Source organism: Lepeophtheirus salmonis, chromosome 2, assembly GCF_016086655.4.
Source record: "Lepeophtheirus salmonis chromosome 2, UVic_Lsal_1.4, whole genome shotgun sequence".
In the NCBI taxonomy this organism is placed as follows: domain Eukaryota; kingdom Metazoa; phylum Arthropoda; class Copepoda; order Siphonostomatoida; family Caligidae; genus Lepeophtheirus; species Lepeophtheirus salmonis.
Genome location: NC_052132.2, coordinates 27,344,210 through 27,368,205, shown reverse-complemented (window position 1 = coordinate 27,368,205; position 23,996 = coordinate 27,344,210). Strand labels below are relative to the sequence as shown.

The 23,996-nt window shown below is 31.7% G+C and overlaps 1 protein-coding gene across 4 annotated transcripts in view; it reads left to right on the top strand.

Moving 5' to 3' along the window:
* Positions 1-351: 351 nt before the first annotated feature.
* The window catches only part of LOC121113519 (transcription factor COE1), a 66,243-nt gene continuing 42,598 nt past the window's right edge, over positions 352-23,996 (top strand). Inside the window, exons 1-4 of one of the 4 annotated variants that reach the window (XM_071886726.1) lie at positions 352-951; positions 10,666-10,825; positions 12,343-12,406; positions 15,856-15,911. In XM_071886726.1, the coding sequence (XP_071742827.1) occupies positions 812-951; positions 10,666-10,825; positions 12,343-12,406; positions 15,856-15,911 (420 nt within the window). In that variant the 5' untranslated portion in view covers positions 352-811. The remainder of the gene's footprint in view (positions 952-10,665; positions 10,826-12,342; positions 12,407-15,855; positions 15,912-23,996) is intronic. The other 3 variants (XM_040707314.2, XM_040707313.2, XM_040707312.2) reach the window with 3 other exon arrangements.

Here is a 23,996-nt window from a genome sequence, read left to right as displayed (position 1 = left end):
ATTAAAGTACTACTTTATGCAATTAAGTCATGTTTTTTGGGACTGTTTATGAGATAAGTTCTAGTAGTTATCTCTAAAAATTATGGATATTTTGTGGATAATGGATGAATTTTCAGAATGAGTGTAGTAAGGAGTCCCCTCCCAAAAGAGTAATTATGTACAGAGTGGCATTGATACCTAATCGATAGACATTGAGAAAGAGAAATAAATTAAGCTAAGAAGGAGAGGCAAAAAGAAAGAGAGCCTGAGAGAGAGAGAGTAGAACTTTAATAATAATAATAAAAAAAGAGGCGGCCTCCCCGAGGACGGTCGTTAGAGGATCTTGAAAAATTCTCCTCCTTCCTCCCTTAAGACTATCATTTTTGAAATCTCAAGGTGCGAGTCTCTTATTTTTTTATTATTGTTTTTTTAATACTAGAAGCTAGTGTAGTAGTAAGTTTAGATCTATAGAGGAAGGCGCACTTTTGAGATATACCTTATAGACACACGTATATATATATATATATGCATATATATACAACGAGAAAGGAACTTTGGGGAATTTGAAGAAGAAGAAAAAAATATCCCCTTTGGACTTGAAGTCAGGAAGAAAAAAATAAAAGAACAACAAACCTTTATCAAACACAGACACACCTGCATGGAAAAAAAGATCAGGTCAGATCTTCAGTGTATAAATTAGATCATCATATCCTTGCGTCCTAAGATTGGCTCATCATGTTGTGCTCAGAGTCTCAGTGAACTGATTTATTATACCAGGGCGGTTTTTTTTTGCAAATACACACCTCTTTTAAGGATAAAGCTCTGAAACGCCATGATGTTTGGAATACAGGAGTCTGCACTTCATCCCGTAAGAGGGCCGCTCAAGGAAGAGCCCATGTGTCACCCTGCAGTCAATCATTTACAAAGGTCATGGATGCATCAGCCCGGCCTGGGTATGATGGAGCACGGAGGGTAAGAGAGTTTTATTATTTAAAACGATCAAATAACATTTGAATCAGATAAATGATGGATCACCACCACCCATTCTTTTCCCTAAATCATATTCACAAAAGGAGAGACTCTTTGAATTATAGTATTTCCTTTTTTCAATCTCATGGGAGGCAACTATGACTATAAATAATAGGCAATAAATAATTATACGGCTAGGTTTTTTTGACTGACCTTTTTTTCTGGATTTTATGGTGGGAAATAACTCCAAATATGAAGCAAGGAAGAAAGGATGTTAGAACTATTTCATCCATGATTTATACCTTTAACACATCATAATTCTCACTAAAATCCGCAGAGATGGAAATACTATTTCTACATACACAAATGTGTTGACAAAAAAATATTTTTGTTAAAAAAATTTAACTCATCAGAAACTTTTGTATTATTATTATTGTTCTTCGTTTATTTTTATTTTGCAACTTTCTACATGTAAGTTAACATAAAAACAATCTTGAACAAAAAGTACAAAAATAAAAATTATTATGTATAATTATAAAAGCCAATATTTTATTGACATTTTTTTAGTCAATTATAGATTTTGTACTCAAATTTCTGGGATCCGTTAAAATAACCAAGAATGTTCCCTTCAAATTACAGCCTTTATTCGATATAAGGTATTTAATTCACTTCCGCTATGGCTTTTTAATATAATCTATAAAATAATTTTTCCTTCCTTGCGATTGGAAATTTTTTCAAAATTCAAGTGGGATTTCCGGCGCCTTCAAATGACCTATGAGAATCATTTGTTTATTAAAAATTGATGAGAATTCAAAGTATAATGATTTTTTCTTGCATTTGTGTTGACGACACACATTTAGACTATGTAGCAAATTTTTTGTAAATGTTTAAAAGATTATTCCATACATTAGGTTAAATAAGATGTTCAGATCATTTTTTGCTAACTGCTTTTAGAGAGTTATATCTCATAATAATGCATTGCATCAAAAAAGCTTAATTGAACTTTAAAAAGTTCATTTACAGTTTTGTGTTGGAGAAGTCAGATATGTGTATTAGAGCTTTCCAAAATGGAAGTAAAAAAAGAGAAAATTCGATATATTCTTCAATATCACTACGACCAATGTGAAAAGATAGAACATGTGCCCAAATTTTTTTTACACTGCTTATGGACTTAACACAGTATCGAATGCAACAGCAAAGCGGGGGTTCCAACCATTACGTTCTGGTTATATGGACGTCAAAAACGAGGCTTGCTCTGGTAGGCCAATTATCGAAAATGTCGATGAAATAATGAATACCGTCAGTTGGACGAGGATGTGAGCATTTATTCCTTTGCCTAAGAACTGAAGATTACCCTGAAACCCGTTTCCAACCATCTAAATCGGATAATCCTAACTATGTTTTTTATTGTTAAAATAAGGCTGGAAAACGCTCTGAACTTTTTATTTTACCTATTTTATTCTCCTCATAATATGAAGGTTGATAAATTCTTCTTCATATTATGGATTTTCCATATGGATTTGACAAAAAATATAAAAAAGACCCCGAAGATTGACCATATCGCTTATTAATATCTCTTCCAAAATATATGATATATATATCTGAAATATGAGCAGTATATAGATGGGGGGGGTGATCCCACTGATAACGAAACATTCATAAAGAGAGAGAATGACATATTATTAAGTAAACATCAAAAACATCTTTTATATAAGCAAAAATTACATTACGCAACAAAATTCAGGTCTTGGAACTTCAGCAAGTTCAAACCTACACTATAAAATATGCCAAAGAATCAACAAAAAAATTATCTTTCAAATTTTCAACTGCAGTAAGTTTGGCCTTTTAAAAATCCCATTTTTAGAGTATAAAAAACGTGATTTTGAAATAAGACAAAAAGCTTAACCGACTGAAATTTAACATTTTAATGCTCATTTTCTTTGTTATATGGCTTAAATAATAATATAAAATGTGGATTTTAGCCATGGAGCGAAAATGTTGCTGCATAATGTTATTTGACAAAATAAAAAGATATTTAAAAATTACTTAAATTTCAATATCCCAAATTAAAATTATTTTAATAATTTTTCAAACATTTCTTTCTCCCCTAATTATGACAAAAAACATACATTTAACATAATAAAATATAATCCCTAAACATATCAGACATGGATAAAAATAATATGGGAAAAAAAGACTAAACGACAATCAAAATCTTTCTTTTTTTTCTTTTTTTTAATCCAAATATTTAAAAGTCCGAGTTAACGACCATTGTCGGAGAAATTTGCCAAAATGTCGAATTCTTCAACGAGTCTATATTCCAAGTTATTATGAGTGGATTTCCTGTTGCATCAGTTCCCGTAGGAAGATTCGGATCCCTGGCAACTACCTAATCTTCAAAGGATGTTCTTGAATGTATTCGCACTATACATTAGAGCGGTTTGATTTTGAACTTTTTAGATTATAGATAGTGTGGAAAAGTTCTAATAGGTATGCAAATTACCTATGCAAAATTTGCATTGTCCTACGAGGTCATCTTTAGGTCATATTTCGAACAAATTGTTAAAAAAAGACTAAAACACTCTAATTACTAAATATTGATAGTGAAAATACATTTGACTTTATTTGTATGAAATAATTTTGGTACACATTTTTTAATTGTATAAAAAGTGTTACAAGACTTTTTTTTATTCTTCTCCTATGGAATAGAAAATTTGAAAAAAGTTTGGATAATTATATGATTCCTTTATAGCGTGCATCATTTTTTTTTTTTTTTTTTTTTTTTTTTTTTTTCAGAAAAAAATAAAATTTTATTGTTTGTTATTCTCTCTTTTTTCTCCATAAAGTAGCTTTAAACAAAAAAACTTAATAGATTTTTTTATAGGATAGAATAATGTCGGTCATACTTTATGAATGCAATATACTGATTAATGCTGTATTTGATTTTAATTGACGAAATAAAGAACTTTTGTCTCCTTTCAAACTTTTGAAAGGTATCTGCTACCTAAAGATGAGATCATAGCGAAATGAAATTTTACCTATTTTTTTTTACCACTTGACAGCGTTGTTTCCCAACCAGCTATAATCGAATTTCAAAAAAAGTTGAAAAATCCAACCCTACTATACATATCGTGTGGTACATTAAAATCTGAACACTTTGAGTTTTAAAATCCAACAAGATATAATTTATTAATGAACAATAGAATTTCAGCAAAATTAATAGTAGGCATAGATGTCTGTTTGAGCTCTCTTAATCATTAATGTTGCCGCCCTTAGCTGCAGAAGGCCTGGCACCTGCTCCCGATGTAGTTCTCTGTCATGGTGTTCCAGTGCTAGATGTCAATAGGTTTGAGGGACTCGATTTTTGGATGACGGACACTGCAGGCCTTCCCCTCGACATACACCCAAAAGGCATACATAGGTTGTCATCAGGGCTATAGGGCGGCCAAAAGTGTCAAACAGAGTGGAAAAGAACTCAAAGGGGTCATTCAAAACTCATTCGAAAGTTTCTTGCAACGGAGGAGAGGGGTTCTCTTATTGCTAGTGGCCTTTCCACCCTCACAAGGACCTTTCCGCCTACTTTTTTGATAGCTCTGTGGGCAGTCTGGCATGATGGACTGCGATCTCTTGTATGGGCCCTCATGGAGTTGAAGGGATTTACATGGGCTATTTTCTTTCACTCATCTGTCTCCAGTTTGACATTTTTGACAGAACCCTTGTTCCTCTCCAACGTTTCAGACTGCTGACGGCGTAGACGTCCAACTGGTTGGAGTACGCGAATGGAAATTCATGGATCACGTTCAAGTGTCATTTACTCTAATTGTACGTCAGCTCAGGTTGATTTGTTTAGTAAATAATTGTCTATTCTTTAAAATATTGAAAGATGAATTAATTTCCATCCCTCAGCCTTCATTAATTATTGAAATTAGTAAGAGTTCAGAATTCAATGAAGCACCCGGTATCCCTGAACATAATGCATGATCAATGCCAATCAAATTCTATTGATACTTTCTTTTCATATGTATGTATTTATAGTATATATGTACTATATCGCAGCTTATGCCTTTTGGGATTACTATTAATATGATTAATTTAATAAATACATAATATATATTAGTATACAATTATATTACTTACATTCACTAAGCCTTTCCCATCTCCTTATAACTTCATCCTCCACATATTATGTATTACCTACAACATCAAAAGAACTTAGTTCTTTTTCATAATATGTACAATGTACCTACATACACTCAGTACCATAGTACAAAATATTAATCCATGTTATTAATAACATTTATACTTTTTTTGATGTTTGTACATTCATTTATTTTATAAAAATTATCATAAAAAATTATTATTTTTTATCAAAAGAAATTATATTTATGACTCTGCAAATGGATGTTCCTTCTTCTACATCTTATTATTTTATTTTTGCAATAAAATTCATACATAATTTTACGGGCATATTAGTGTTGAGACTCGATCCAGGAGCAATTTTTTTTCAATTCGGTTCTAATTGATTTTTTTCCTACACGGATTTGATCCGATATTTCGGCCCTGACCAATATTTCTGACCCTGTACAAAAATTGTATCATTTTAATTTTTTTGGTCTCAACCTATGAAGTGATTTTCACCCATATCAGCCTGATTTATGAGTTACTTCATATGACGTTATTGAGGGGAGCCCCAAAACTTGAAGTAGCATTGAATGACTATTTGGTTTGGTTTTATCCCATGTCTCCAATTGTAACAATGTCGGAGCATATACAAAAAACGTAGAGCATCTGCGATTTTTCCCATACCGGTGTGAGTACTGGGAGACTGTTGGGATCTCGATCTGGACTGACTACAACATCAATACATAGCTACATTATGGAGCGCCCCTCACACGCACCCTAAAAGAATCAACACTTCTGCAGCAGAACTTTTAGGCTGTCTCCATGTGACCCTCTTCGAGTGCTGAGCTCAACACTCAGAACTTTGCAGTTTGGAGCGCCTTGGAGAATAAGGGTTTCCCAACAATTCATATAGGGATTCGATCTATACCGAATTTTAAATGAGCCCGATCTAGACAATTTTTTTAAAAAACCGACACCAAGAATTTTTTTCTTTCCTTTTAGTCAAGTCCAAACTTCTTTAATGCTCCAAATTAGTTTTATCCAATAAAAGTACTAAAGTTTGCGGACCGGTCTATGATTCTCATACCGAAAACTAATACTACCACTTATGTACTACACATTAGGGATGTTGCGAGTCTAAGACAGTTTGTAAAATGTAAAGCTGAGAAAGCGGATTACCCTTGAACGTTTTTCAAAGTTTGTAAAATAAGCACAAAATCAAAAAAAATCATAAATTTGTACGGATTAACAAAAAATAATTATGCGTTATCAAATTGTAAATCTCAAACTTTATTTAGAAAAGAAACAAGGCCAGTAATCAGTTGGTACTTAGACAACTATGAGCCACATCTTCCAAACTATGGAATTATGATTCAATAATTGTTTGTAAAGGCTCGAGGCTTAAAAAGAGATAACGATTCAGGATACTGATAGGAGACCATTAAGAAGAAATATCGGAATAAAATACAGTGAAGTAATTGTGATAGTGAGGTAAAACTGTGGCATTATTCAATGAGTGTTGTGCTCTCCTTCCTTCAAACTAGAGAAATTGTTCAAACACCTTCTACCCAGAGGCGACCCTTAGTGTTATACCACCTTTGACAAAATATAAGATTTACCTCTGAAAAATCGAGAAAAATAAAAAAAATATTTAATTGACTAGCTAATTCGTCTATAACAATAAGGGCATCCCGCGTCATAAAGATCTCCGTCAACAAGATGTGGGCCTCCATGAGCTCAGTGTACATCGGGAGGGTCTGCAGCAGATTCAAGATCATCATCAATTATGAGAGTGGATACATTGACTAAAACATGTTCTTTGTTTAATTAATAATTTATTAACTTTTTGTCTAATTCACACAGGATCATGTCATTGAACGGCAATACAGATAAATAGCAGATGTTACACACATTATTACCTTTGTTGTATCTTGCAGCCACATTTTATTTAAAACAAAAAACAGAAACAAAACATGATCAGTGAAACAAGACCAAAAATCAATTAGTCAATTTTATAAATTTAAGGAATTGTGGACAACAACTTAATTAGATTCTAATTCTAATTCAATCTATTGAGGCTCAGATAAGGAGAAAAATCAACATCTGACAACAAAATAAGCTTATTAAAAAAGTTTGCAATCTTAGTTCCATGACTGCAAATCCAGGATTTTTCCGTCTCAACAAAGTGAAATAAGGGTTTCAAAGATGTCCCCCGTCAACACAAAAGTAAACTGGAATATTTTTTCCCAAAATTGAGTGTGAATCATATTCTTATTTTCTAACAATAAACGTAAGCAAAACAAATTAATCTTTGGGTGTGTTGCAAATTGCACTTTGAGTAACAAAAAGTGATTGGTAGAATTACTGTTGTGCCTGTCCTTATTTAGCAGAGAAGATTGCAGTCCTTTCGTGTTCAGTCCCGCATATCAATCCTAAAATCTAATAAAGGTCGATCCTTTATGACTTCACTCAACATTATTTCTTGTTTTTTAAATCAGTTCTAATACTAACAGTCTTAAGGATCGGTCCCAAAATCCGATAGGATCCGTCTTGAAACTGGGTTGAACCAAACCGAATAAATGTAGACCGATACAACACTAGTCACAATAAAAGAATGATAAACTGTAAGATTTATTTAACGGCTATACCGGTTGGAACAATATGAGTCCTGTAAATTATATGAAGATTTTTAGAGTGGCCCATTAAAATATGAATACTTGTAATTTTAAACTTCAAAAATACATAATTTATTAATCAACCATAGAATTTCAACAAATTTAATACTAATAATAGACATTTGTTTGAGCTCTCTTAATCATTAATGTAGCCTCCTTTAGCGGCAATGATGGTTTCCAGGCGGTGGAAGGCCTGGCACCTGCTGCAGATGTAGTCATCTAAGTGGTGGTTCATTGTGGCTTTTAGGACCTAAGTATTTGGATGACGGACACTGCAGCCAAGAGGTGTAGTCAAGGGGGAAGGGGGGAGTGTAAAAAAGAGTGCAAAAGAACTCAAAGATTCTTGCAACGGAAGAGATGGGATTCATTCATTGCTAGTATCAAAAGTGGTCTCTTCAAGCACACAAAGCTCTTTTCCCGCACTTTTTTGATAGCTCTGTGGACAGTCTGGTGTGTAACCCCGAAATCACTGGTATGGGACTGTATGAACTGGATGGAAATTTCCTGGGTTGTTTTCTTTCATGCATCCAGGCCCAGTTTGGCCTCTCTGACAGATCCTTTCTTCTACTGGGCAGTGACAGTTGAGACGGTGGTCCTGGAGACTCCCAACTCCTTGAAGTGGTCAAATAGAAATTCGTCAATCACATTCAAATGTTATTCACTCCAATTGTACGTAAGCTAGAGAGCTCAGGATTGTTTTGTTTTTGTAACTAATTGGTTATGCTTTAACATTCAGAAATATGAGTTAATTCTAATAATTCAACCTGAATTAATTATTGACTTAGTAAGTGTTCAGATTTCACTGGACGACCTGGTATATCAATAATTCTTTATTATTTAAACTCCTCCCACAACTTAAAATACAAAGTTTGAAATTTACTCAAATATGTCTATGAAATATGCATATATGAAGTAAATAAATATACTTGAATTTTCATGATTTTTGTTCAAGATTGTTTTTAGGTAAACACATTATTGTCTTTTTTGTAACTGATTTGATTATATACATTCATATTGTATATATTATGTATGTAGTTCCCGATGGCAAAGCAAATACACTCTTCTCCTTTAGGCCATCACTTTCAATCGCAGTTGTTGACGGTTTCTTCATTCTTTATACTATAAACAAGGACAACTCATTCACACTCTCTTGTTTTTTCAAGTATTTCTTTACATTCACAAGTGTGAATATACGTCCGTATCTTTTCCTCCTCATCCTCTCTCCCTATGACTTCCGACCCCCAAAGGAAATCATGCACATAATATTTAAATTATGGCATTGATGATATATGTGGGGCGGGGGAGAACTCAAGGATAAAAAAAGCTTAAACCGTATTTTGATAGTATCTCTTCTTCTCTCTTTAACGTCTTACATAATTCTAAGAAGAATAACTTAGGTTTTAATACATATTATGTGGAACGTCAACACTAAAGTAAGCTATGGGGATATTCACCAACCATGTGAAGGAAAGAGGGGGGGTTGTCAACTTAAAACCACGTAGATCTGAACAATATAGTATGATGGCAAGAATGAGGTTATAGGAAACAGGGGATACAATCTGAGAAATATCAAAAGGATCGACTTTGTTTCTCATAAGAAAAAAAGTCATTTTTGAAATAGAAATAAATATTTTTTCTCCAAAAATTATTTCAAAAAGTCCTTGGGTATATTGCTTAAGTTTGCCGACAAGTCATACTTTTTATTACTACCACAAAATTCGAGACAGTGGGATTGGAATTTGAAATTATCGCATTGGGGATAGGAGTCCGATCAGTGGACAGAGGGATGAGGCCGGAGGAGATCATTGTGCAAGCCACATCTACATTATCCGAGTTTAGGAAGAGACGAATTTGCAAACTACAAATTCCGTACAAGGTATTCCTGCAAATAATTATTCTAATTTCTAGTATAGACAATAAAAGTCGTTGTGTCTTGCATAATATTCTTTATTCTTCTCTGGCCTCAACCCTCTGTCTATGATACTCCATCAGAGACAAAATCACATCCTCCTCCTCATAATATGAACATTGTGATCCTCCAAAGTGCTAATTGTCCAAAAATCTCAAAAAAGGTTGAGATAGTTAAACTTTATTTTAGGTAGAAAAAGTTAGTATGACGTGCGGTAAGCTTATAGAATTGTACTGTAGGCTTTAAAAAAAGTGTATTTAGATAAAAAATAAAATAAAACATTCTTTCGTGACAAAAAGTTATTTAATATTTAGTAAAAATAATATTTTGACCAAAAAACCCCAAAAAAACACGTGCATCTAGGGAGGGCGGGGGCTAAAAATAATGATCAAAAAGAACAACGCAACTTATGGATTATGCCCCTAAAATGATTTCCCATAGCATCTCCTATTCTTGATATTTATTCAAGATTGTTTTTTGTTGACGCACTACATATACGTACGTAAGTCCCTTGCATTATTCATTTTTTTATTATAATTAGTAATATAACACTATGTGTATAGTTCTTGTAAAAGCAAGTCGTTATTAATAGATGTCGATAAAAATATATACATTATACATACATAGAGGGCGCTTTCGAATGGTTCTTTTTTATAAATAACCATTACATACATTTTAAAAACACGTATGTAACATATATGTTTAATGGCCATTAAAATTATTAAAATAATAATCGGAGTAGAAGAGTGTAAAATGGAGAAAAGCCCCCCTTTCATTAATTAAATTAGTTTTCACAAAAGAGTAGTGAATAAAATATACTCATAAAAGCTGAGTATAAATTATTTATAAATAGAAAATCAAAAAAAACAAAATATGTATTGAACTTGACCCCCTTCTACTCCACTTTGTAGGTAAATTATTTCCGTTTCCATAAAATAACGACCTCCTCCCCCTTCCCCCCCTTCCTTCTCATTATTATCTTTAATTTTGTACTATTTTTATTTTTTGCAGAGTGGCTCCAGGAGTGGGACGAGCACATTTTGAGAAACAGCCCCCTTCAAACCTCCGTAAATCCAATTTCTTCCATTTTGTGATTGCTCTCTATGATCGAACGGGACAGCCGATTGAGATTGAGAGAACTGCGTTTATAGCTTTTATAGAAAAGGATCAAGTAAGTAGTAGCGCCATCTATGGACTAAATACACTAGTCAAGGAATGTCCAGCATAGAAGACTAAAGCTTATATAACAAAGTAGCGAAACGCGAGAGTAGACTTGGATATCCTTTTTCCCCACCCAAGATGTGACTTTTTATGACACCACAGATGACGTCACTTTATCATTTCAGCATTAGGCCTTGCTGACATTTTTCTTACTTTTGTAGAATTTAAATTGTGAATTCAGTTTAATAGGGGGACTTAATAGAGGCTGTATAATTAGTTATGCAGTCATATTCAAGTATACTCGCAGCAAGTGTCACTATAACCAATTATTTATGACTAAAAACTGCAATCCTGTCCAGTTTAGTCCTGCCTATAAGTTCTAAAACTCATGAAGTTCGGTCCTTTATGATTTAACTCAACTTTATTTCTTCTGTCGTAATACTTACAGTTCCAAGGACCAATGTTATTAAGGACCTTTCCCAAAGACCGATATGACTATTGTTGTCGATATTTAGGACTGCATTACAGTCCAGTTCTATGCCATCGAGTCCATTCCCACTTGTCGGTCCTTAAAGAAGGAAAGATCCATCCCTCGCGACGCTTTTCCTGATTTGATTATTCCGTTATAAAAGAGAATAAATCATATAACTAAGTAAGAATAAAATATGTTCGTATTACATATATAGAACTTTTTTTTTTTCTTCCAAGATATATGCTATAATCTTAATAAAATACTCATATATCTTATTATGCTCAATAAAACATCGATATTTTTATGAAAAATTCCAAGGACCGACAGTTAAGGACAGATCCCGATTATAGATAGTTCTAAGGGTCGATAGGACCGGTCCTGAGACTGCACTGGACCGAATTAATAATGACTGAAACAACACTAACTATGACTACTACCTTGTACAAATATTGATATCCATGGACTTTGTTTCGCTATTTGGTTTTAATGCTTTACATGAAACACTTTTTTTCCCTTCCTTTTTTTGACCAATTCGCATACCGGTTGTTTCTAGAGAAGGAAATAAATTTAATGTATTTGGACTTTAATGAAGGTTCCTAGATCAGATTGAGTAAATGTCATACTTATACAATGTTTACTTATACATAATCAGTACAACTCCATCTGACCAATGCAAAGAACACTTAAAAAAGATTGAGTAGGCTTAAAAAGGAATTTTTTTTAACGCCCCCTTACTAAAAATACCAATAAAACTTAAAATATTTGGTTTCTTTTAAAAGTAATTTAAAAAAATAGAATGTTATTTTATTGAAAAGATCAGTTGATTTTTTTTCTTCTATAAAATAAAAAGAATAAAGGCAACATTTTTACATTCGGTTTCCCCATAAAAGTGGAAATATTTTCTTACAAAAAACCAAAATTCTAAAAAGGAAAGAAATAACTCACTCACAAACTGGGCCTGACTCCAAAGGGCAAAAAAAGTAGAAACTGTGTTGACTGATATTATAAAACATCATTTCCCTATAAATAATAATATTAATATCTATTCAATTTAGGAAGTGGATGGGGTACGAACCAGTAATGGGATTCAATATCGCCTACAGCTATTGTACTCAAATGGTAAGTGAAGCAATTTAGAGTAAATTGCAGCTGTTTATTATAAGTTAGATATATACATACAGATGTCATATCAATCTGATATGCAGAGATATTTATTTACATACATAAAGCACGTGGACATGATACGTAATTGAATCACTAAGGGGAAAATATACAACATAATTCAGATGATGGATGAGAATTCAATTCATTCATTTTTTAGTAGGTCAAACGACAAAGGTTGCCTATCCTACTGAACGGAGGGAATCAAACCTCTTTAAGACAATCTGAGAGGAATGTCAACAAATAGTATTTTGTAATGTTCATACGTCAGAGTATATGAACATTAGGCTATTCCTTTTTTGATCAAGTATTTATTTTTTCACTGCAAAAGACAATAAAAAAAATGACTTTGGCTAAGTTTGTGGGCTCGTAGATCATTTTCCACATGGAGCAGTAGGCCATTTTAATTTCAAAACATGTTTTTTTTTCTTTTTTTTAAATCCAACAATTTTAAACTTCCTGTACCAGGGGGTTTAAATATGATACTAATATGATTTTATACTTATTAGTATTTGGTTGATGAGTCAAAACTACCTTGTGACCCATGTGTTTAAAAATCTAAGGGCTCTAACATGTGCTTAATGACTTGGAATTTCTCTGTTCCATCAAAAATACTGTGGAGAAGTATAGCCCAATTTAACAGTAGTTGACATTTTTAAACATATTATTAACCAAGTCATAACATCATATTTGGGCTGCTATTACAAGAGATTTAAAAATGTGGCTGCTATTACAAGAGATTTAAAAATGTTCAATTTACACACAAAAAAATTTTTTTTTTCTTAAAACTTAAAATGACCTCCTCCATCATGGCAAAAATAAACTAAATTGCCTTTAACTTTGAAAAAGTTAATTATTTCATTGTACAAAGTACATGTGCAGATATGAAAAAATATTATCCTAAAAACGGGATAATTTAATATATATGTATATCATATAAGCAAGTCCCTTTCAATGCTTTATTAGTATTAGATATGACATAGGACTTCATACATACAACGTTCGTTTCAATAGAAGGAGAGTGCTATAAATAATAAAAAATAATAATAATTCACTTCCCAATCCTCATGGGGCTTTTGTGCTCAGGCTATATATATAGAGAGAGAGAAACGGGGACTCCTGCAACAACACTAAACAAACAAAAGGTTTGTTTATTTTTTACTTTTAATTAATAATGAATACGTTTCATTGATTTGCTCTTCTTCTTTTTTATGTAACTGTAGAACGCTACAAAAAAACACGAAATTCCTTGATAAATGTGTCACATAACAAAAATTTTATTAAAAAAATATTATGTACTAATAGTGTTGGACTCGAGTCAAAATTTTCAAGCTCAAGTTTTTGAATTGTTTGTTGAGTCGATGTGTTTCTATTAGGCTCATACAGGGTGTTGTGTACGTTATTATTTAGTATTGAAGGCTGCTATACCTTCCAGTTCAGTCCCTGCATATCAGTTCTAAAACTTATAAACTTTGATCCGTGATGACGTCAGTCAACTTTATTTATTTTCTTTTTTTAATCAGTTCTAGTACTGAGAGTCCAAAGGACCGAGAGTCGTTAAGGGCTGGCCCTACAACTGGACTGAACTTGACTGAATAAATAAGGACCTACACAATACTACTCTCATATACGAGTATATGATTTACCACTTCCAACATATACCTATTTATGAGAGTTCGTTCGATTTCGAATTTTGTAGAATTCATACATGTTATTAAAAATGGATAAACCAAGCCCATTTCATGCGAGTTTGTGAAATTTTCACACAATACTCGGATAGAGTAAAGTAAAGTTGTTTTCCTCCGAGTTTGAGTAATGCTTGAATACAACACTAATTATTAATAACTCTACCAATTTAATGAGAGAGAAAAATACTCTCCCACGAGACCCACAAATCATTACTTATCTCTCTATATATGTATCTAGATAATGAGTTAATTAATTATCATTGAGCAAAAGTATAAAAAAAGAATATGTTAATTCATCCATTCTACATATTGTGATCCCTTTCATTTTTAAAGAGGTATTTTGTTGTGTTGGGCTTCGGTTAGAAAATCCTGAGCCAATCCATGACCATTATGATTTTTAGTGGACCGAACTCAATTTAATCCTTTATGGATGTTCGGTCTGGACCGATTTAAAAAAATCGATCTGAATCGGTCTTATTTAAAATTAGGGAATAGACCAATTCTAATTCTGAATTGCTGATGACGTATTTTAAAATCGTGAACATCAACCTACAATAACGTTGTATTAAGTTAAATATTTGTCATACCCGGTGGTCCATTATAATCTGAACACTTTGAATTTTTAACTTTTACAAGATATAATTTATTCATAAAAATTAATACAAAAAAAAAGAGGTGTGGGTTGAGCTATATTAATCAGTCATGTAGCCGCTCTTAGCGGCAATGATGACTTCCAGGGGGAGGTGTAAGGCTTGCACCCACTGCAGATGTATGTTATGGTGTCCTAGTGCTGCCTGACACTTGGAGGGCCTCGGTGTTTGGATGATGTACACTACAGACCTTCTCTCGACATAAACCCAAAACATGTAGTCGAAGTGGTTGGCATCAGGGTCTTTTTGACAGAGCCCTTCTTCCTTTCCAACGTTTCATACTTTCTGAAGGCAGTGGTCTTTCAGACGTCCAACTTTTTCTAATGGATATTCGTCGATCACGTTCAAGTGTCCTTTTTCGACTTGTACGTAAACTAGATAGCTCAGATTTTGTTGTTTTGTAAATAATTGTTTATGCTTTAATATATTGGAATATGAATTAATTTCAGTCAATCAACCTTCATCAATAATTGAAGTAGTAAGTGTTTAGATTTCAATGGACCACCCGGTTAATTATATTTATGCAACTCATAAATCAGGTAGATGGGGTAGAAAATTAGTCCGTAGATTGACCCAAAAAATATGTATACAACTATATAAGAATTGAGACCGAAAAATTCGGTACATGGTCTAAGATTGCGGTCTAAATCAAATCAAACTTGAAAAAATAACTTTAGACCAAACTAGGGAAAAAATATGTTTCGACCGTGTCTCAACACTAGTTCATTTTGGCTGTAGTCCACCTGGCAAAGAAATCTCTCATGGATATATTTTACCTTTAATATGTATGGTTACGTTCAAACGTAATAAATCTCTTTTAAATTAGAGCCCTTTGATTTATTCATTGATGGTAATTTATGTTGTGGTTAAACACACAAAAAATATAGAGTTGTTTAATATAGAACAAACAATTTCGGGTCCAAGGGAGAAAGAAAGAGAGACCAGAAGCCATAAATCAGTAAACAACATCCATCATCCTTAGTCACAAATCATAAATGTTCTCCATACATACATACATTGAACCTATCGATGTATTTAACTATACCATACCTTTTTTTTCTCTTTGTAGGAGTACGCCAGGAACAAGATATGTACGTCAGATTGATTGATTCAGTCACAAAGCAGGTGAATTGAAACTCTTTTTTTTTTCCTTAGACATAAGTTACCTACAAGACACTATAAAAGACAGTTCATAGACCAGGGGCGTCTGCAGGATTATATATATATTATATTTTTTTTTTTGTAGGGGGCAAGGGGCTTGGTTTTAGATATCTTATAGAATTTTTTTCAAAAATCCAGTCATTCACAAAAAATTAAATTTTTTAAACAAAAATTAAATTCCAAATTTTTAATTCTTTGCAAAAAATTTCAAATATATAATTGTTTCCAAAAAAATTCAAAAATCTATAGCTTTTCACAAAAAATTTAATTTTTCGAACAAAAAATTAAATTTCTTATAGGTATTTATATTCTTCCGAAAAAATTCAAAAATCTATAGGTATATACAGAAAATTAAATTTTTTTGAAAAAAAAAAATTAAACAATTTCTTGTGAAAAAAATGATAAAAACATTTATTTATGTTCTTTAAATTATACTTAGAGTTTTTTTTATGCCTGGGGTGAAAGCCGTGATTTTTAAATCGAAATTCAATATACAATTTTAAACATAGAAATAAATTGGATTGCATAAAAAAACTGCGACTTGTAGGCCTGGAATTCCAAATGATGGCTTTACCTATACTAAAATCCTAGCGACAATAATATTTTGCACTTCAACGGGCACATAATAGCTTATAAATAATTATATCATCATTTTTTATAAAGTAAAATAGATAGAAAAATACAAATTCTTTTGACTCAATTTCTTCTTTATATACAGGCCTGTTTTTATGTAATCTAACTGAATAATACTTATAGTTATTATGAGGGTAGAAGAGGATAGTTTTTTAAATGGACAACTTACTTTTTGCCTGTGTATTAAGAGGGCGTAACCATGTTAATTTAGTCAGCTATGACTATATGAAATGTAATCGTCAATTAATGATTAATTTTCGCAAGAAGATTAAGAGACGAAACAAAACATTTTTTTTTAAAGTTTAATCTGATCCTACTATATTTTTTTTTTTTGACAGGATAAAGGGGAATCTAAAATTAGTCCACCTTCCCTGAATAACAAAACCGTGATTACGATAGTAATGAATAACTTATTCAATACATATTTGAGACTAGGACTTTATTAATTTTAAAACTTTTTAACTTGATGAATATATTTTTTTTGACTCATGACTCATTTTATAAAATACATTTTTGGTTTTTTTGCACGACCTTTTTTCTTTTTATAAGTTTTCTATTTAACTGCATTAATTTCATTTCTAACTTTTTAAAATATTTAAAAAAAAAAAAAAAAATTGCTTTACTCGCATATGGTTTTTCTAAAGTTATATTTTATTGGCTATGAAAGTGCTCCTAACGTAAGAACCTTTTAAACGGATTTAACGAAGTTAATTGTTAATTTTTATGCCATATCTATTTTTTACATCCCAGGGCGCCTTAATTCGATGTAAATATAAATTGGGAGCATATTTGACTTTTTAGTTGTCATACAGTCTGCAAAACACTGTTTTCGTAATAAGTTCACTAACTCTATGACGAAAAACCGTTAAGTTCCATGACCTTTTTTGTTCATAATATTTTGTTTGTTAGTTAGGCTTACTTTGTGTGTGTACCCTTCAAATATTGAATGAAAGCGGAAGAGAGGACCACCCTGGGCAAAGTAGTGCTCCATCATTTTAGATTGTCTCTTGCAAAAAATAAAAAAATACAGACGCTCAGTTATGCAGAAGTATTCTTTGGTCATACAATAATCACTATTTTCAACATGACAATTCCGGTTATATTGTATATATATACTGGACGAAATTTAAAGAGATAGTTCCAAATACCATTCGATAAATAGACCTACATACTAACACATGAGCTGAAAAGTACCAACTTAACAATGAAAACACGTTTTTTACCTTGAAAATTGGTTTTTTTAATACGTATTTTTATTCGCTGTATGGAGTGGATTCCCCATAACACTTTTCAAACCATTGCTTAGCTTGGACCTTTTTTTCCTATCAAGAAGTAGTCTAAAATTAAAACACCAAATCGTTTTTGATCAATTGTAAAGGAATTAACAAAAGTAACGTCACACTTAGCCCAATAACTCACAAACCAGGGAACAGATTGTCATGAAATCTTGAGAGGTGTCTTTTGAAAGTTGGTACTAACTGAAAATGAAGTGAATTAATAATAGATTAAGTAAAAAGTTCTGAGCTTTTTTTTTTTTTTGCTTTACCTTAACAATAAAATTTACATACTTAAAATTATCCGATTTGAATGGTTTCAAACGGTTTTCTGGTTAAGTTTCAGTTCCTTGGCAATAGACTAAGTGGTCACATACCGGTCTGACTCGACAATTTTCATTATTTTATCAACATTTTCAACGTCCATATGACAAGAACGGAATTGTTGGAACCAGTGCTTTGCTGTTGCATTCAATACTGCATTGGGTACATAAACAGCATGATTTTATTTGGTCGCCAGATCCGAATTTTCCCCTTGGTCGTAGTGAAGAATGTCATGATTTTCTTGTATTTTTAACTTCCATTTTGGAACGTTGTAGCCTACAACTGACATTACTAAACACAAAACTGTAAATGAAATTTTTTCAAGTGTACGCTTAACCTTCAAGCATACTTTAAGCTTTTTTTTGATGTAATGTATTGATTGTGAGATATAATATATCACTTAAGACATCTAACAAAAAACGCCCAGACCCTTTTCTCCCCCCAAATTTTTATATTTACTCTTATGGAACCCATAAACTGCAATAAAATCTAATCAAAAATGCAAGAATGCAATGAAATATGAGAGAGGTGATTGATCTTTATTTTGCCATGATATTTTAATTGAAACAGAACAAACTCAAACATTTGCTTTGTACCGAAGGTATAAGAAGGAGGAAAAAGTAGTTTTATTTTTCTATAAATGGAGATCATATACGAGTACATATGTACATAAAATATTTTTTACTCAACAGTTGAAACAATTCTATGTCTTTTATCATGTGTTTGAATGATTCTTGAAATTAAATATATGAGTTAAAAATAGTCAAGGGGAAGTTTTTCTCTGTTTTGTAAAAAAGTAAATAAATAAGAAATTTCGCTATGGCTTTCTTATCTTAATTTAAAAGCAATTAAAGAAAAACAAAATGTTTATCTTATCAAAGTGATATACATTTGAGGAATTAATTAGAAAATGATAGGAGAATATTAGTAGGAGTATACAGAGAGAGAAAGAGAGAGAGATAACAACAACCAAAGATTAGAATAACAAAATGAAGGAAAAAAACAAACTTTCTCTTTTATTCTCCATCTTTTATTTTTCTTTCTCTCTCTCTCTCTCTATAATTGTTTGTAATTGACGTTATCTACGCCAAGACATCTCCATTTCATAAGATTACCCATATCATATACATACAAACATGGCTGACGACTGACTAACTAACGGGATGGAAGAACAATGAAAAGAAGATTAAATTCTTCCCAGGAAGCTTAGTCAAGACGACGAGAGTGACTAACTCGTACACACGTCTAAATATATTTTGACTTTTTAATTTCCCCCTCTTCCTACTCTCTCAGCCTTGAGCTGGCTCGTGTGAGCTTGTTTTGACAAAGGATTGAAGGAAAAATCAGGGGCTGGATAATCTCCAATGTAAACAAGGACTTAAAAATTATATGATGATGTAAATGTCCTCTCCCTATTCCATTTCTGCATAATTCAAAAAATATTTATTTAGAGCTGAAATATGTAATAGATACGTCGATAAAGGAAGAGGGATTTATAATTTGATTCACTCTGAGTTAGATAAATATAATTTTCAGAGTGTTCCAAATATAATCAATATGGAAATCTCCAAGGAGTTTGTATGGTCTCACGGATTCTCAATTTTTTGAGTTGTACCCTACATAGATAGAACCCTTATATATAATTTCGAAATCGGCAGACCGCCCAACACTTGTCAGAAGTAAAACTGGATCTGCACAAGGTAGGTCAGGCCTACCAAATCTTCTGGTGATGTTTGCCCGAGGTTATCAAGAGAGGCAGATCTCGTTATGAATAACTGAATGTCATAAAATGTAGCTTTCTCATAAAAAAAAATATGGTTCTACTCTTTAAAGATTCTAACAATTTATTGGGAACACCATGTAATTTAAAGATTTTTGAATAATGGCAATACTTGGATATTTTGATACTTTCTCAGGTGGTACAAGAAGTAAGACAGCTGGAAAAGCATTGCCTAGATTTGTTCTAAAATATACCATGACAATAAAATCAAGAGAAAACGGTATGTCCTGTTTCATTATACTTAAAATATAAACTTTTATTTATTATAACTTATTATTGAGGTATTCTATTTCCAGTGAGTGATTTACCGAGCCAAAAGTACAGAGTCTTTCTCGAAGTATTTATATTTCATTTATCTGTTGATTAATTATTAAAGTTAAAAATGAGTTACAAATTAACTCAAAACTAATTATTTAGTCGTTAAATTCAATAGTAATACAACTGTATGTTGCTGCATATTCAAGTAATGTACTGAGGTCTGAATTTTAAATAGCATTTCGTTGTTCATCGAATTTATTTCAATGATGTATTTTAGAAACAGTATTTCTTCAATCTTAAATAAGAAATTTCGAATCTTGTCTTTTGAAAAAGAGATTTCTTATTTTACATAAAATTTCTGAAATCTTTGGCTTTCTTTATAATCCAAGGAGAGTGGGGTTAGATATTTTATATTTTTACATTCTCTTTTCCATATATCTCAGCATGTAAAAGTAAACTGATTTTTTCCCTACCCTATATATTCTAAATGCAACTATTGCCACTAATTTGACAGCAAATGCAGTTAATGGTGCTTTAACTATAATATCAATTTTTTGTCCTGACTTACCTCATAGATGGAGTAAGTTGGTGCAGTATCGATGGATAATAGTATTTACCACTATAATGGAAATAAAATGAAATTTATTTCCCAATAAAAAATAGTTGCTTAAAATTATTATAAAGATAAAGTTTTTATCTCAGAGTTTAAACAAGACAATCTCACCATTTTAGTGTTAGGACTGACTATCTCTTAACCCCGAAAAAGAAAAGTAGAGATCTCAATTATACAAATAAAATAATAATTTGTCAAAGAATTTTTTCCCCCATTCTTTAGAGACTGACATATGAATGTATTACATATTATCTCTTATGTAGCTAACAGTAAAAAGGGACTCTGTAAGACAAACATTCAAGAAGAAAACCTGAATGTTTAGTGAGTGCAACTTCACTTGAACTGACAGATCAACATCATACTTTTTCGTTTCTTATAAGATGACATAAGAAACTACTATTTAGAAAGTACTTACATACTCGTATATATATACATATTTGAGGTGACTAAGTAGCAAAGAGAAACGAACTGTAATTGGATATACCCTGTTTACATGTATGTACATATGAAAATATAATGTTATTCATATGCCAGCGCATAATATATAATATACAAAATGTATTTTTCCTTATCATAACCAAGAAATAAGTAACCATCAATGTACATATTCAGGAATATGAATATTGTAGAGTGAAAACCTATCAGAGAGAGAGAGAGAAGAAATGAATGGAATACTCATTTTATAACGTGTTCTAGGGATTATACTAGAGGGATGGGAATATGATCAAAGTTGAGGGTAGCCAAAAGACTCCGTCAGAGAGAATGTCATAAAAAAAATATTGCACTTTGAGAGAGAAGGCAAATTTGCCGACAGATACCACCACAGTTGAAAATAATAGGATCTGTCGCTATGCTAAAAAAATGGTATTTAAAATGGTGACTCTGTCAATTTGAAGAAACCAGCTGAGCTATTATGACGTATCATTAAATCTGCTGCAAGCAGCCGTGAGATGAAGGAAATAAACATCAGAGTATAAACTTTAACCACGAGTCAGTGTGCTCATGAAGGACGAAGAGTAACATTCAGGATTTGTTGGGGAGTTAGAAGTAGTTATGAAAATTTGGTGCATTTCTTATCTAGTCCGTTTTTTTTTTTTTTTAATTGGTAATCTGAAGAATGAATTTTCTTTTCTTGATCTGTTGTCATTTTTCGTTCACTCCTAAATAGTGAACTTCATTTTCTCTACTACATTGAATGATATTCAAAACCTGATTGAACATTCGTGTGTGCTCATAAAAGACTTTGAGGATTTATGGGGTAGTTATAATGGTAAATCCTTGTTGGAGTAGGAGTAGAATTTGGGATCCATTTTGAAATAATTCTTGCCAAAGTCCTTGTTTATTTCATTTCTCCTCCTTCCTTGTTATAGATGATTTTAGTTGACCTAATAAAACGTTATGACAGCTATCTGCTCTCCTACAAAACATTCCTCAATAGTCAGGGTGCCATGTTTGATTTCTTTTTATTAACATCCCCAAAATACAGACGGTTTTCATGACTAGTCATAAGTGTAAGTCCCTGTTCTTACTCATGGTATTAATAGGTTCGGAGTGTGATTTGTGTATATTTCCAGCCACTCATAACACTCAAAGGCTCATACTCAAATGTAAAATCAGGAAATCAGGAATTTTTTTTTAGCATAACAGTTTATTATACAGATATTATACATTTTTAGTCTCGATATTCATTTAATACTGATTATCGTATAAGTATCGATACTCATAGACGTAGGAGAGGAGATGTATCGAATGGTTACATCCTATATTTTACGCGAATAATAATATGTAATAATCCAATATATTTATAATTTTTTGATTAAAAAATATTAATTACACGAAAATTAATTTCCCAAATAAGCCACCCAAAGGCAAGTATCCTACACCAATGTCCATAAGGTTAATCTTTTAAATAATTAATCGATCTTTTTGGATTCATCTATTTATTTTATGCCATCAAATTAATAAAAAAAAAAAAAAAGTGTTTTTCATTCCTGAAAACATTATCACAATATCCGTCATCAAGTATTAAAAAAATAACCATATTTTTGTGCTTAATAAGCACTATTTAAAACATAAACAAGTCCACCTATGTTTGCCATTAGACTGAGATTGTGTTTTCTTGATTGCTTTTACATCGAGAAACACGAAAAAATCTTTAAAAACCCAAAAGTAATGATGGTCTACAGAGAGTAACATTCTATATACTATCAATTAGTGATGAGACGATTAATTGGAATAGGGGATCGGGTGTCTTTTCTAGAATAGGAAAATAATGTTTAATTTGTGATTCAGATTCTTATATATTATTATTTATTACTAGTATTTAACTATTCATTACTTTTCTGTGTTATGAAAAAAATAAGTATTAAATACATCTGACAAGAAATAAAAAACGCCCAATTGAATTTTGACTTGAGTCTTAGTGTTTTATAAATATTGTAATAAAATAATTTATCATGAAGAATGCTCGAAACCTGAGAAGAAACAAATTGAACACAAACTAAGCATGAACAAAAGGGTTCTAAACACATGAAGTCGGAGGAGGTATTGTTATTTTAAGGGAATACGTTTTGTAAAGGGATCTATAAAAGCTCACCATTGCAAAGTGTGCCATTGGAAAGTTTGCCGTAGGATTATTCGTCCTGGTAAAATCCGTATTGGAAAAAGCTCACCGGGCAGAGGAATCGCCTACTGTAATTTTTCAATTGTAATTCTTAGAAATTTATAGCTAAATGGTATTTGTTAACCATTATTTAAAATATTAAAGAATCTGAATTGGCATCAGGATATTTTTTTTTAGAATCTCCCGTCACAACTATCCTTGATAGCTTAACTAATATACAAAAATATTTTTTCAAGAAAGAAATCTTAAATAACTTTTAAATAATAATTTGGGTAAGGTCCTATTTAATTTATTATAAACTTTACTTTAATCAACTAAAAATTCTATCATTGTAATGAAAAAGGAGGAATTTATTAGATTTTTGTAAAAGGGGTTGATTTTTTCATTATTTTTGTACTTACAAGGCATTTTCTCTCATTCGGCGGAAAAGGATAGGAAGACAATTTAAAAAAAGTTTGAATCTAGAAAGATGTCAGTTCAAACATTAATTTATGCCTTTTTTTTATTTAGAACTTTTAAGGGGAAAAACAACACTCAATTATGT